At 49.1% G+C, this 15,752-nt stretch overlaps 1 protein-coding gene across 14 annotated transcripts in view; it reads left to right on the top strand.

Annotated features, from left to right (window-relative positions):
• Positions 1 to 15,752, top strand: part of GAS7 (growth arrest specific 7) — a 200,569-nt gene that overhangs the window by 110,526 nt on the left and 74,291 nt on the right. For 12 of the 14 annotated variants that reach the window (XM_036100084.2, XM_036100086.2, XM_036100096.2 and 9 more), the window contains one exon: positions 6,811 to 6,931. The exons of 1 other annotated variant lie outside the window; for it this stretch is intronic. In XM_036100084.2, coding sequence (XP_035955977.1) covers positions 6,811 to 6,931 — 121 coding nt within the window. Of the gene's footprint in view, positions 1 to 812; positions 971 to 6,810; positions 6,932 to 15,752 lie in introns of those variants that run through there. One more of the 14 variants, XM_036100089.2, reaches the window with a different exon arrangement.

Genomic DNA, 15,752 nt, shown 5'->3' with positions numbered 1-15,752 from the left:
TGTGTGGTCTCTCCTCCTCTTCCTCCCACCGGCCAGGTCTCCAGATCTTTCCCTGCCAGCCTAGAAAACTACCCGTGAGGACTTCACTTCCCAGGGTGCACTGAGCCGTCGCCGGGGTCCCTTACTTCCTCCCCAGCTCTCCTCTGTGAGTCACTCTCAGACTGGATGGAAAGGCTGCCAGAGCTGGAGAGACGGGGACTTTCTCACCTATGAGACAGAGGGAAGGTGTCCCATACTCTTAGAGGTGCAGATCCTGAGGCTGGCGGCATCACCGTGGGAGCTGGGGCCCTGCTTCCTGCTTTGTGTCTTAAAACCCATGGCCAGGGGAGATGACCTTGCCTTTGGTAGCCGTTGCCAGCTTTGTGTCGGGGTCTCTCCACCCCGAACAGGTATCCCGCAGCAAGGTGTGGAGTGGACGTGACTCTCCAGTCCCCGGCGCATCCGGGTGGCTCGTTTGCAGCCCCTGTCAGTACTGCGGCTTGGCTGGCCCCCTGTTGAGGGACAGCGAGGCCAGCCCTGGCCCCCGGGGTCCTGGACTGCTCAGGGCGCACCAGTACCCAAGCCGTTCCCGGGGACTGGTGCTTCTCAGGCACACCTGGCCAAGGCCTGGCTGCTTCCGGGTGTCCTGGCTGGCTGTGCGTTTGGGAAGAGAGAACTTGCTGGAGAGTTCTTTGTGGAGGAGCCTTCAAGCAATGCTCATTAGCAGTAATTGCCATGGCAACGGGTCTGCCAGAAAGTGGCTCGTTAGGCTGACAACTTCAGAGATGTTATATATAGATCTGGGTGTGGGGGGGGAGTGGGGGTGTGGGGCCCCGTGGCTATGCCTTTCTCTGGAGCTCCTATTGCTTCTGGGCTTGGGGTGTGAGAAGACGCAGAATGGGGGGACCTTAAAACCGGCTGATCTGGCTGCCAAAGCATTTGATGACCGCCCGGGACCGTGTCAAGTACCGTGGGCTCCCATCTGCAGAAGGTAAGGCTCAGGTGTTCCCAGAAGCCTCCTGAGGGGGAAGGAGTCCCCAGCTGAACTTGACGAGGGGCGGGGGCCAGTGGGGGGCTGGGTGTGGGGCTTGGTAGTGCCTGGGACTCTGCAGAGACCAGATGGAATCCCTCTTAAAAGAAGTCTCCTCTGAAGGGCTTGGGGATGGCCACCTTTTCCTTAATAAATAAGTGGCCATGCAGCTAAGCACTGTCTTTCTATAAATTGTGCTTAATTAAAATTTTATGTTCCCAGTTTTGATTTCAGAAGCACGTTTTCTCTCGAGTGTTTTCTCCAAAGCTGCACACCAGCCTGGTCTGAGTTCAGTGGGCATGAGGCTCCCCTAGGATGCATGTTGAAAGGCTGCTTCGCAGGCTCCAGGTTGACCTGGCGTTTGGAGCAGGGCTCTGGAATCTGCATTTTTAACGCACATCCCAGGGGACCAAGGGGGCGGGGCGGTTTCCAGGGACCGCACTTTGAGAAACACTGCTATAAGGGGGAAGGGGGATTTTGTTTTCAATCTCTGGGTGACTTTCCTGTGCTTGCCTGCTCTTTTTCCTTCCCCGGGGAGGACCATTAGCCATCATTAAGAGGAAAATTTCTTTGGTGGTGCTGTTTTAAATAAGGAGACAAGGAAGTTAGCCCGCAGCCAGGAACGTGACTGCTTGGGTGTGGGTGGTGGTATTTCTGCTCATCTCCCAGGAAGGCATATGCTCATTTGGAGACTGTGAGACAGGCAGGAGAAGCAGGCCTGAGATGTCACCCTCCTTGGTGGGAGCTGGGGTATCAGGTGGTCTAGGTGAAGACGTAGAGCCTCCCCTGGCCAGCTGGGGAGAGATGGACAAGGAGGGTAGCCTGGATGTAGGTAACTGGACAGAAGTCTCTAGGACAAGGTAGTATTTCAAAGCTTGGGCTAATCATTTGTTTAGCTGTGCAGCATTGGACGAGTTATTACATTCTCTGAGTCTCAGATTCCTCATTCTTTAAAATGGGAACATGGCAGGTTTAAATTGTCAAAACTAGAGATAAGTGTGTAAAGCATCTGGCCGGGTCCTTGGAGCACTATCAACATTTGGTGCATGATAAAAGTCATTACTGATGGACGCAAATGGGATCTGAGCGCGTGTTTCCTGATTACTGGCTAGTTTAGGGCTCTGAGTTGTCTAGAAGCCTCCTGATACTCTGTAGGAAATACGGTGAGGGTGTACATGCACAAATGACTCCATTTTGGAGGGCAGGAGATCCATAGTTACCTTCAGATTCTCAGAGGATGGGTCTCCGTGAACAGTTGAGCAGGTTGTTGACTGAACAAGGGGACCCGAGGGAGGCCGAAATCCAGCCTTGTGCTCAGGGCGATGGCCCATCTGGAGGAAGACGCAGTGTTTTAGGATTCCCACAAAGCCGTGATATGCATCAGGTTAAGAATTTCTGAGTTGGGGCGCCTGGGTGGCTTAGTTGGTTAAGCGACTGCCTTCAGCTCAGTTTATGATCCTGGAGTCCCGGGATCGAGTCCCGCATCGGGCTCCCTGCTCAGCAGGGAGTCTGCTTCTCCCTCTGACCCTCCCCCCTCTCATGCTCTCTCTCTTATCTCATTCTCTCTTTCAAATAAATAAATAAAATCTTCAAAAAAAAAAAAGAATTTCTGAGTTGGAGAAAACTGCCTTCACTCTCCCCGCTCACTCCCACTCCCTCGGATCTTGTTCATTGTAGGTAGGGCCCCCATCTCTGGGCCCGTGTCACCTCTGCTTCTCGTTCCTCTTCCCATGGGAAGGAGCTGCCAAAATGGAAGGGGAGAAGCCACGGGACTAGGGAAGGGAAGGATTTAACTTGAAGGAAACGAATTAGAAGAATAAGTTTGACAGAGATCATAATTACTGGGTCGTTAGTCACACTGCATCGTCTTGATGGCTGGGGGGCAGCTCTCCCAGGAGGCCCGCCCCCCTCATGACCATGAGTGATGAGGTAATGTGGGTGCTTTGGGCCTTTTCAATGAGAGAGAGCCTGCAGGTGGGGATTCCAACTTCTGCCCCCTCCACAGCTTAAAAACGATTTTTTTAAAATGGTAAAATACACCTGACATAAAATTTATCCCGAGTGATATTTATACATTCGTAGTATGGTGCAACATTTATATCACCCCAAAGAGGAAACCCTGTACCCGTCCTCCCCTCCCCCCCAGCCCCCGGTGACCCCGCTCGTCTGCTTTCTGTTTCTATGGATTTCCCTCTTCTGGGCATTTCTTGTAAATGGAATCGCGTGCGTGGCTTCAAGGCTCATCCATGTGGTAGCGTGGAGCGGAGCCTCCTTCCTTCTGACGGCTGGGTATTTCTTTGGATGCACCATGTTTTGTCCTTGGTCCCGTCTGCCCTTTGGTCATTGTGGATACGGCTACTCAAACGTGGCTTTACCAGTGTTTGAGCGCCCTTTTCAGGTCTCTTGGATACGTCCCCAGGTGTCTCCGCGTCTTTTGACTCCTGATGTGTTTCAGGCCACCAACTGGGGGAGCTTCTTTCTGGGAGAGAGCCAAGGCAAGGGGACTGTGGTGGCCTCGGGGGGATGGGGGCAGAGCACAGTCAGGTGACAGGCAGAGCGGGGAGCTGTGGTCATGCTGGAGGGGGATGTGGGGACGGCCTTGGCAGCCTTGGCCAAATTAGGTAGCAGGCTGAGTTGGCCCTGGTGTCCTCTTTCCACCCCTTCTATTCCAGCGCCTCTTGGCCCTTCCTGGCTCAGTAGCAGAATGTGCTTCCCCCACAGGCACCTTCTATAGGTTTGGGCATGGAGGGTCCAGCATTTCCTAGATGGGTGAGACCTCAGGGCGGCCGGTCATGGTGCCTCCTTGGCCATCAGTGTCCTCCAGGGGAAGCCAGAGCTTGTTCTGAGCCCACAGAGTCAGATAAATCCCCTAGAGTCATTCTCAAGAGAAAAAGCACCGTGCAGCCGTGGAGACGGGGCAGGTGGCCTTGTTTGCTGTCTGCCAGGTTGGGGCATGGAGGGTCGGAAGTTTGCTCCACTCACCCAACCAGCCCCGCTTACTCCTTGCACCCACCCAGCCTTCCCCGAAGAGCCAACTGGTCAACCTCTGAACGCATGCCCTCCCCAGCAGGTGTGTGCTTGCCTGCTGAGTTGAAGAGTCTTGGAGCCAGGCGTGGTGGGGCAGGCTGAGGTGTGGGCACCTGAACTTCACCTCTCAGGGGGCAGAGGCCATGTGAAGCTTGGTCTCGCTGGGCACTTACACACCCCCTCCTGCTGGGACCCCTCCGTCAACAGAGCATTCCTGGTGACACGCACCCTTCTAGGTGCCTTCCACGACAGAGCTCCTGTCCTCCTCCTCTGTTGTGTAGACGTGTAGATAAATGCAGTGGCTGAGTCACTTTCCTATCATGCGGCTGCTCAGCGGCTGAGTCAGGATTGAGGCCCAGGCTGGAGGACTGTTTCCACGGTGCTTCTGGGTCCCTCTCCCCTCTACCCTATTTCTGGCCATGTCTGTCTCTGGTCCTTGCTTAATACCCTTTAACAATTTCCCATTCCCTCCCAGGCTGCTGGGAGAAACACCAACATAGCCTTCCCATCTTGGATCCTCGAAGACTAGCAGAAGCAGCCTGGCATCGTACTCTCTGGTTCTAGAATATTTCTCTCTTAAGTTAAGCCTCCTCACCTCCCTATTCTTGTGTGACCCCCTAGCCCCACTCAGCCAAGATGCACATCTCCCATGTGGGATATTTTATACACGCGCGCGTGGCATGCACACGCACACTACTCATCCCGAGATTCTGTGTGTGTGTATTTGGACCACCTTGCAATCCGGGAGAGGCCAGAGCCGGTGTCTGGAGGCCCAGGTAAACACGCTCAGTGGACGTGTTCTGTTGTTGAGATCTCCTGGCTGGTGCTTGGCGCCTGGTAGTTTAAAAACCTCCTTCCAGGGGCGCCTGGGTGGCTCATGGGTTAAGTGTCTGCCTTCGGGCTCAGGTCATGATCCTGGGGTCCTGGGATTGAGCCCCGCATCGGGCTCCCTGCTCAGTGGGAAATGTGCTTCTCCTTCTCCCTCTGCTTGTGCGCGCTCTCTCTCTCTCTGCCAAATAAATAAATAAAATCTTAAAAACAAAACAAAAAAAACAACACCTTCCATACTGAATCCGAGGCACTGTGGGTTGACAGCCTTTAACCATGTTGGCCACGGGGAGGCCGTGGTTACTCAGGGTCCCAGGACCATCTAGGATGGACCCGGTCCCTGGGGAGGGCGTGACACAGGCAGAAGTAGCTAGTTTTGCAACCTTCAGACAGTAGGAGAGCAGGGCGGGCAGGGAACCTCGTGTCCGTACTGCTTGCTTTGGATCTGTTAGCTGTTTTTCCTAAGTAGCCGTCATTAGTGACCCAAACTGCCCTGGTGGGCATGGCGGAGAGCTGCCAGGGACATTCAGGAGCGGAGTAGTGTTTTTTTTTGTTTTTTTTTAAGATTTTATTTATTTTTTGACAGAGAGACAGCGAGAGAGGGAACACAAGCAGGGGGAGTGGGAGAGGGAGAAGCAGGCTTCCCGCCAAGCAGGGAGCCCGATGCGGGGCTCGATCCCAGGACCCTGGGACCATGACCTGAGCCGAAGGCAGACGCTTAACGACTGAGCCACCCAGGTGCCCCTAGGAGCGGAGTAGTTTTTAATACATCTGAACAGAGTCCAGCTTTGCTGAGAAATTCACGGCCCCTCTCCCTGTGTGGTTGAATCCACTTAGCTATCTTCAGAAGGTACAGCCATTGTGTGGGCTAATTTGGACCCTCTTTCCTTATTTTTAAATGTTCTTTAGCTCACCACTTATTTTTGTTGTTTGAGGGACATTTAGATGCAAGAGATAAGTAAAAGGGAGAGGAGAAAATTTGTGCATCATGCCACCGCCGGAAGTCACCTCTCTTGTAGACTCTGTGGGTTCACCTGCTTTCTCTCTCTTATACACACATATATATTTTTCTCTTATTTGTATTTTTAAGAAGAGGACTGCTTTTGATGGTCAAAAGATTAAACCAGGGCACCTGGGTGGCTCAGTCAGTTAAGCGTCTGCCTTCGGCTCAGGTCCTGGAATCGAGTCCCGCGTCGGGCTCCTTGCTCAGCTGGAAGTCTGCGTCTCCCTCTATCCTTCCCCCTCTTGTGCTCTCTCTCTTTCTCTCATGCTCTCTCTCTCTCAAATAAATAAATAAAAATCTTTAAGGAAAAAAAGATTAAACCACACATTAAGTGCACAAAGTACACATGATGGAAAGGGAGCTGTGGTTTGGGCGTGGGTCCTGGTTCTCTCCCCAGAGAGATTTGGACAGTGGACCAGAAAAGCGCCCCCCCCCCCCGCCCCCTGCCAGCCCTTCATCCGTTCTTGGCGTGGTTATAGAAGGCTTCAGATCTCGCTCTGCCGAGACTTGGGTTAATTAACTTCTGGTAGGTTCGCCCAGCAGGCCCTGGGCCTCGCCCGCTGCTGTACGTGGGGGTCCTGGGGGTCCAGGCTTTGGATTCCACAGTGGGCGTGTGCAGAGGACAAGGGGCTGCCGGGGAGAAGGCCCAGCTCTGCTGACTGTCCTCTGTGGGAAGCCATCCCTTCCGCGGTGGCTCTGAAACAGCAAGCGCTCCTCACACCTCACGCTCGGGCAAGCCCCCGAATCCCACGTGTGTGGCCTGTGACCTCCTCCCCCCAGGGAGGCCAGTGGGCCACCTCCCGTCCCTGCACTCCCAACCCCGTCCCCAGCATCGGCTCTTCCAAAGTGACTTCAGCTGCCTCCGACTGCCTGGTCCCAAACTGGTTGCAACCCAGTCGCCGAAATGCCCGGCATGTGTGACCTTTTCTCTCCTCTTCCACAGAAGCCTGGAATGGTCCCCCCTCCTCTCGGAGAGGAAAGCCAGATTGTTGTCCTTCCACCTGGCTGGCAGAGCTACCTGTCTCCTCAGGGCCGCCGTTACTATGTCAACACGGCCACCAATGGTGAGTCCCCCTCTGGGGAGCATCCTGCACTGGCCCCTGCCTTTCTGTCCCCCTCTCCCAGTGGTTAGACTTTTTCCTCGGAAACCGGCCTCAGAGGCTGCGGTGGGTTCTTGCTTTCCCCCCACGGTGCTGGGCGTTGGGGGTCTGCGCTGGATCGGGAAGCCCACCCTTCGGGGTCGGGGGTCGGGGGTTCCTCCCTGGAAACTCACAGCCGCCCCTGGGCATCTCTGTTGAACCCAACCTCACGGTCTAGGGCTGTTTTCCGAACTGGGATCTCAAAAGGTTTTTCTCTGGTCAAGCTGGTTTGAGTCAAGTTAACCAGGTTTGGCTATTGCGTGATTATCTTGGAACATGGAATGGGCTGATGAGACAGAAGCTCCCAAAAGAGGGTTGCAAGCGAGGGATTTCCCTAACTTCACCACACATTGCTTACTCTTCCCCGTAGTAGCTCACTGTCTGGCATTTCTTGGAATGTCCTTTGGGAAATGTTGGGGCTACTTAGGGATTATTTATTCTAATAGATAACACAGGTCCCGTGTGCATTTCTGAGTTGAGTTAGGACTACACCTCCTTGTCCCCAGTGACTGTGGGCTTCCTGGGCCTTCACAGGGACCCCAGGACCCCAGCAGGAGGGCTCTCGAGTGGGCTGCAAGAAGGCTGGAGAAGGTTTATAGAAGGAGGAGCGGCAGGTTCTCTAGCAAGGCGGTCTTGGGCAGGGTAGGCCAGTGTAGCTAAGAGCTCTGTCTCTTGACCTCATGCCTCCCCGGAGGATGGAAACGCAGGTTAGATGTGGGGGGGCATCACAGATCTGTGTGCCAAGGCAGGATGCGAAATCTAATCCTTGTCCACGTGTTGGCTCGGCCTTCGCCCCTCACTTCCCTTGTCTGCACCCACCTGACTTTAACTGGAGGACCAGCTGTTCTTTAGAGGGAGTAGCAGAGAAAGCAGTTCTCGTCCGCGGGCAACCGGCCTTCCGCAGGCTCGAGGGGCGCGTTCCAGCTGAAGAGGTAACTGTGGTTTCTAGGAAAAGGGAAGTAGAACTATTTCTGGTCATTCTAATCTTAAGCTTCCTCAAAACAAACACATGAGGAGCTTTGCACTGTTAGCGGCCTTTGAAGTTTCAGAGGAAAGTGTATATATGCGCAGCTCCCATCTGTGAAATGCAGAAATTGGACCATATGATCCTGAGATCAGCAAGGCTTTGGGCCTGTTCTCATCCGGAATTAGCCACGCTGTTGCAAAGGGGCTGGAGGTGGGTGAGTGGTAAAAGAGGCTTTCTAAAAATCTGCATTTTTGTCTTTTTTTTTTTTTTTTAATTAGAGAGTGGTATATTCTTGGTTAAAAATACTCAATGGGTACCAAAAAAAAAAAAAGAAAAAGTAAAAATCCCTGGTTCCACTCCCTAAAGCTATTTATCATGCATATAGCCCTCCAGATATTTGTATATTCTCTAACCGTCCGAGCATTTGCGTGCTTATGCTTTATAATACATTGGAAACACGATCCATGTTCTAGAAATTGCTCGGACAGCGTACTGTGGCCATCTTTCTATACACGTACATGTTAGTCCAGCTCATTTTGTAACCTGCCGTGGGATAGCCTGTTGCTGCAAGGGTATGCTGCTGTTAATTTAACTCTCCCCTTTTCATTCACCAGATATTAAAGTCCCATGTTACAGTAACTGACAGGATGTGGCAGCTTTTTTTTTTTTCTGAGGCCCAGACTTTAGCACGGGCTTGGGGGCAGGGTCCGGGGATATAGCGATCCCAAGACGTTCTAGGTCAAAGGCTGGCAAACTTTTTTCTGTAGAGAGCCAGGTACTACGTTGGTTTTGTCCTTGAGGTTCCTGTGGTCTGTCACCACTCCTCAGCTCTATCCTTGTGCAAAAGCAAACCCACGAGTGTAGCTCTGTTCCAATAAAACTTTATTTACAGACACTGGAACATGAATTTCAAATAACTTTTACATGTTTTTTTTTTTTCTTTTGATTCTTTTTCAAGCACATTTTTCTTTTGATTCTTTTTCAGGCATCTTTTTTTAAAGACTATTTGAGAGAGAGAGTGAGCAAGAGAGAGAGCACAAAGCGGGAGGGGTAGGGGCAGAGGGAGAGGGAGAAGCAGGCTCCCCGCTGAGCAGGGATCCCGACAATGGGGCTTGATCCCAGGATCCTGGGACCATGACCTGAGCCCAAGGCAGACGCTTAACCGACTGAGCCACCTGGGCACCCCCCCCCCCCCCTTTTTCAAGCACTTAAGACGATCTTAGTTCAGGAGAGTACGGGCTGTATGGTAAGGAGGGGGGGTGGGCCCTCACGCTATGACTCTGGCTCTAGGCTCTCTGTTATCTCTGGTAGGACCCTCCTTACCCTTCCCCACCTTCTCTGGTATGTTCACAGTCATCCTGGCTTCTTGGTCTTGCGTTCGAGATACATGCTGCTTTTACGCACTATTTATTTCATCCTCATCTGTTGGATTGATTGATTGATTCATTCAACACACAGTTACTGGGCCTCACCCAAGTCCCAGGCCAACTGTTGGACGCTGGGGATATAATAATAATAATAAAGAAGCATCCCTCCCCTCGGAGAGCTCATCTTCTTAACATTGGAAGCAGATTTGAAATGAATATGTATTTGATTACCCTTACGAGCAGGGCTGTGAAGGAGAAGTCCAGGGTGTTTTGAGAGTGCGTTCCAGAGAGACCCCGGAGAGATCAGGGGAGGCTTCTTGGAGGAGGAGACACCCTGCAGCTAAGATGCAGGAGGGCTGAGGGCTGAGGAAGGGGTTGGGGATGGGAAATGCCTTTCTGAAGGCAAAGCCATAGTCAATGCTGGGAGGGATCGTGTGCAGACCCTGAATAGGATATTAAGGATTTTGTTCCTTAGCCCAAGGGCTGTCTCTCTGATTCTCCCTTGGATGACTCAGGGGACACCTGGCTAGAGATGAGAATCTGGGGAGCCATGTGGGTGCTTGGCTTGGCACACAGAGAGCAGAATGGATTTCACTCCTACTTGCCCCCTTGGCCTGGCATCATTGTGCAGTGGCCAACCTATACAACCACACATGGCGGCTCAGAATTTTCATTCAATCAGCAGAGAAACAAGGCTGTGAAATGCAGGAAATCACCCAGGGCGAACATCTAGGAGAGAGCCCTGCAGAAAAACATTTAAAGGAGGGGTGAAGGAGACTTTGAAATAATTGTCAGAGATAAGAAGAATCCAGGAGAAGTAAGGCAATATCATGAAAGGCAGAGGAGAAAAGATTAAGAAGGGACATTCAGAGACAGACTGAAATATAGATCAGATTTACGGTAGAGGTGATATTTTAAATCACTGGGGGAAGCACAGATTATTTAATAAACAGTGTTGGGCCAGATGGCTAACTGGAAGTTTCAGTGGGTAAGTTCATGCAGTAGTGCTGTTGTTTTCATATAAACTCAGCAAGGCCATCAAAGCATGCTTTAGGAGACTCTGGGAAGTCCCCAACTCTCCTTATCTCCCCATGGTTATATCTCTCCAGGGTGTTTTGTCATGCAAAGGGGCCCTGAGCTTGGGCCCCAGGAACCCCAGGGGTTCTGGTATCAGGACAGGCTTGTGCTATATTCCCACCAGAATTTGACTATTGCCAAAAATGGGGTTGTGTTTAGTTTCTGGATATTGAGCTATTGCTAATATCCTATCCTTTTCAGGGACCTAAGTTAGTGTTAAGGGGGACCTCTTATTTGTATAACAGGTAATTGCATTTCAAGAGATGGAGCTCAGTGTTGTTTAGTTCTCTTAATAACTGGAAGGCCAGAAATGCCTTCCAGTTATTAATCGCTTAGCAGTGATATGGTCATAGCTGTTCAGGTCCTCTTTTTGGAGACGTGCTGACTTTAGATACCGTTTAGGATATATTTTACCGTTTGGACGTTGAAGGGGTATTTCAAGCCAGTAATGAAGGCCAAGATTAGTTTTGTGTAATGTATGAGTCAATATTTTGTCTCTTATGTATTAGTCTTTGTACACTTCAAATCCAATAGCTTCATTTATTTATGTTTTTCATTTCTAAAGGAAGAAGATCACTTGAGGGGGATGTCTTAGCTCTCCTTCTCTAGAAAGCAGAGCCTGAGGCAAGGATTAAGTATTAACACTTCATTTAGGCTGTATAAGCCCAGAGCAGTGAGAGTGGGTAAGAGAGGGAAGATGTCACATGATGCTGGCTAGGGTTGATAGTGAACCGCAGAGAGATCCAACAGGTCTGTTCAGGTCTCACCCAGCAGGTGTGTTCACTTCTCTGGAAGGGTTACAGAGAAGAGCCATGCCTTTGAGTAGTCCCTGGGAAAGCAGAGGTGTCTGATCTGCTCACCTCCCTCTCATCTCCTATTTCCTATTGGCCAAACTTCTCCCCCTTGGAGAGCTATTTCCTCCACCCTTTTGGGTTGTATCATCTGGCCCCCAGAAAGCCTGACTCCAGCCCCACAGAGTGATGCTTCATCCAAGCCCTAGGTGGATGGTCAGTGGAGCATAGGTGAAGTATCAACCAAAATAGAAGGAGGCAATTGATGGAGACTTGAGAAAGAGCCCAAGGTCTGTGTCCCAGTGCATGGACTCCTAAAGCACTGAGTTTGTGGTGTACATCTAACTCTTCTATCAGATTTTGATGATTTGAGTGTTCCCGGAGTTTCACTGGCCAATGACTTTTACTCCACAGTCACCCTAGGGAGGACCTTCCAAGTCATCTCGGCAAACTAGGGCCCTTGGGCCAAATTCAGCTCGCAGCCTATTTTTGTCAATAAAGTTTTATTGAACACAATCATGGAGCCAAATTCAGCCTATTTTTGTCAATAAAGGTTTATTGAACACAGCCATGCTCTTTTGTTTGCCTGTTGTCTAAGGCTGCTTTCGCACTATGATGGCAGAGTAGAGACCAGACATGGTGTGGTGACAAAGCCAGAAATATTTACCGTCTGGCCCTTGAAAGAAAAAGTTGGATGATCTCTGGTTTAATAAATAGAACCCATCCATTTTACACATGAGGAAGTGGAGCGCCAACCCCCCCCCCCGCCCCCCACCATGTGGGACAGGAACTTGATCCAAGTTACCTGGCCATTCATAAGCCAGGCTATGCCTGGATCCCATCTTTCCATCCTTTATTTTTATTCACTGCCTCAGTATTCAGGAGAATGGGCATAGGGGGTGGTCACTTAATTTGCAATAAGGATAACTGAATTTACGAATTAACAGGAAAAAAATCTGAAATGACATTTATTTTTAAGAGAAACACAAGTATCTTCTTTGAGCATCAACTGAAATCCAGGGGAACTAGGAGTTGTATTTTAAGCTCTTTTGATAAAGCATCCCTATGTATAAATGTTTTATTATGTTTGTGAGTGAGGCTTGGAGGAATATACTAGGCTTTGAGCTTTTGGAGTCATTTGCCAAATAGCCAGTGCTTTTCTTGATTTCTTGTTTTAATTTTTCTTTTTTTTTTTTTTTTTAAAGATTTTATTTATTTATTTGAGAGAGAGAATGAGATAGAGAGAGAGCATGAGAAGGGGGAGGGTCAGAGGGAGAAGCAGACTCCCCGCCGAGCAGGGAGTCCGATGCGGGACTCGATCCCGGGACTCCAGGATCATGACCTGAGCCGAAGGCAGTGGCTTAACCAACTGAGCCACCCAGGCGCCCTTAATTTTTCTTTAAATGAGTAGATTCCCACTTAACTTTATTACACCAGGAGCTAATGTGAGTTTCTGGATAAGTTTTCCAGTAGAACACTTTCCAAAGCATTCTTTGAGCTTTTCTTTGTTACAAATAATTGGATACTTTGTGGCGCCTGGGTGGCTCAGTCGTTAAGCGTCTGCCTTCGGCTCAGGTCATGATCCCGGAGTCCTGGGATCGAGCCCCGCATCCGGCTCCCTGCTCTGCGGGAAGCCTGCTTCTCCCTCTCCCACTCCCCCTGCTTGTGTTCTCTCTCTCGCTGTGTATCTCTCTCTGTCAAATAAATAAACAAAATCTTTAAAACAAACAAACAAACAAACAAACAAACAAATAATTGGATACTTTTCTAGCTCCCCGGATAGAACAGCCCTAATAATTCCCTGTTACTAAAGGTTGCCCTGAGAAACTTCTACACCCAGAAGCATCTATCTGTTTTCTTATGTCCGTCTGCATTGAACAGATGTGAGACGAGAAAGATGCTTTTGTTTGGCACATTCAGTTGATTGAGGTAGCTCGGTGTGTGTGTGTGTTCGTACATGTTTTCTTATTTTGGCTTTATTATTTTTATTTAACGGACTCTAGTGCAAAGCTGTTAGACTTTAAAGCTTACTATTAATTGGCTTCTGTGTGGGTTTTGTTTTTTTTCTTGCAGAAAATCCATTTTAATTTATAACATTAAGGTAACACATGCACAACACATTCCTCGTATCTCAGCTGTTCTCAGGACCTGTCATCTCTTGGAATTTTGGCAAATGCTGAGTGGGTTAGGGAGTCATGCACACAGCCAGTATGTGGAAGACCCATAAAAAAATCAAAAGACAAAGGAGACAAAAGGAATTTATTGTATTCTAGGAAGTTGAGTTACTCTGAAAAGGCTGCTTATTGGTCAACAGTGTAAGAACCGTCCCATTGGCTGGTTGGTGGGGTCGCCGATGAGCAGCAAATTGTTCAGTTACGGAAGTGAAACAAAAAGGGAGTGTGTGGGTTATGACCCAGCAATTCCACTCCTAGATACGTACCCAAGAGAATCTAAAACATGTGCACACGAAAACCTATACATGAGTGTTCATAGTGGTGTTCTTCACAGTGGCCAGAAACAACCCAAATGTCTACCACATCATAAATAGATAAACAAAATATGCCATATCCCAACAGTGGGAGATTATTCAAGCATAAACAGGAACAAAATACTAGTAGACACCTGCCACGACATGGATAACCTTGAAAACATCATGCTAAGTGCAAGAAGCCAGACACACAAAACCATATACAGTATGATTCCATTTACACGAGAGACCCAGAATAGCCAAAACCATAGACATGGAAAGTAGATTCGTGGTTTCCAGGAACCGGAGAGGGGGAGAATGGGAGTGACTCTTGATGGGCATGGGGTTTCATTTTGAGATGATGAAAGTGTTCTAAAATTAGATAGTTTTGGTAATATTTGCGCAAGTCTGTGAATATACTAAAAACCACTCCTGTTATGTGCTTTTAGAGAAAATTTTATGGGATGTAAATTACATCACAGTAAAAATAGTCATGTGATGTCTCGGTTGGGGATTCCTTCTGCCTGATTCCCAAACTTTGGTGGGCATTAGAAGCACCTAGGGAGTTTGTTAAAAAATACCACAGACCTACTGGATCCAATTCTATTATTTGGAGAGAGTAAGAAGGTCTCCTTTCTATTTTTACGCGTTTTCTAATGGTTACCTATTTCTGACTTGCAAGGAGACAATAAGATTGATGAAGGCATTGTTAGTGGATCAAATATTATGAAGTTGAAGAGTAAATTTAAATCCAATTTTCTTTTACTGAGATCAAGTGAAAGAATACAGTTTTCTTCAAACAAGTAAACATGTATTAGTCTCAAGGTTAGAGGCCGTATCACTGTAAACTACTCTAGTTAAGGTAGAATCTCGAGGAAGAACTCCTTAAAGATAGATCTGTCATTTTTATGGTGACAAGGTACAGATTGAGCATAAAACTGCGGAGGAAGGCCCTTTAGCCTGGCTAACGTTTATATTCTTTGGTGTTGTCAAGGTAACTGACTCGTGGATATTTTCTCATCTTTCTTCTGATCCTGTTATAAAACAGGATATCGTGGCAGATCTTTTAATTTCAAAGCTTTTGAGTCAAAGGCTCAAAAAATTTTTTTTAAATCTCAGCATTTTTGCCTTTTTATTTTTTTAAGATTTTATTTATTTGACAGAGAGAGCGAGTGAGCACATGAGCAGGGGGAGGGGCAGAGGGAGAGGGAGAAGCGGACTCCCCTGCTGAGCAGAGAGCCTGAGGCAGGGACCCCAGGATCATGACCTGAGCCCAAGGCAGATGCTTAACCACCTGAGCCCCCCAGGTGCCCCACTGTTTTTGCCATTTAAAAAAACCCTATGGACTGTCGTTTCAACTTTACTCCTAGGTACGGTTCAGTCAGTGTTTGGGGCTTACGCTCTTTTCATTTTCCCATTCTGTAGAGCACTCGGACATCTGGATGGAATGAATACCATCCTTGTCTTCGGGGAACTTAGAGTCCAGTGAAATAGTTCAAGCCTTTGATACGGCGAGAAGTCATAAGGTTTCTACTTTTGTATTGTTCTTCTCTGGAGGTTGGTAGACTGGGGCTTTCAGACTTGCCTCCGTTTTGGTTAGGAAGTGAGTGCCAGTATAGAGTTACTGTCCCCTCCCCATGCCCTGTGACCTAGCAGGGTTCGGTGACTAATCCATCCAAACCAGGTCAACCCAACCATATCAGTTGGCGGGATCTCTACCAGTCATTCGCTTGACCAGTTTTCTTTCATCAAAGGCCAAAAAGAAAGTAGAAGATGGCTGTGAGTTGTGTCCTCATAAGGCATGATGTTTGCTTGGCTTGAACTCTTTAAAATACAGTGCTGATCCGCGATGACTAAATTTGGAGCGGCATTATCGGCCTCTGTGTGTGCTGGTCAGGGCAGGGTCAGAACCTTCCAGATCCTGCTGAGCTGTCCTGAAGAGATAGAGGTATAGTGGAGGTCACCTGTTGGCCGGAAATCAGAAAGCCTTCCATGACCATCCAGTGACTTGTCTTCTCTTGGAGAATCATGAGGTGTGGCCACGTCGGACCCACCTGCCTGCCTGAACACACCCGGA

Source organism: Halichoerus grypus, chromosome 2 (assembly GCF_964656455.1).
Source record: "Halichoerus grypus chromosome 2, mHalGry1.hap1.1, whole genome shotgun sequence".
Lineage (NCBI taxonomy): Eukaryota > Metazoa > Chordata > Mammalia > Carnivora > Phocidae > Halichoerus > Halichoerus grypus.
The sequence above is the reverse complement of the archived record's forward strand: the minus strand, read 5'-3'. Positions and strand labels throughout refer to the sequence as shown.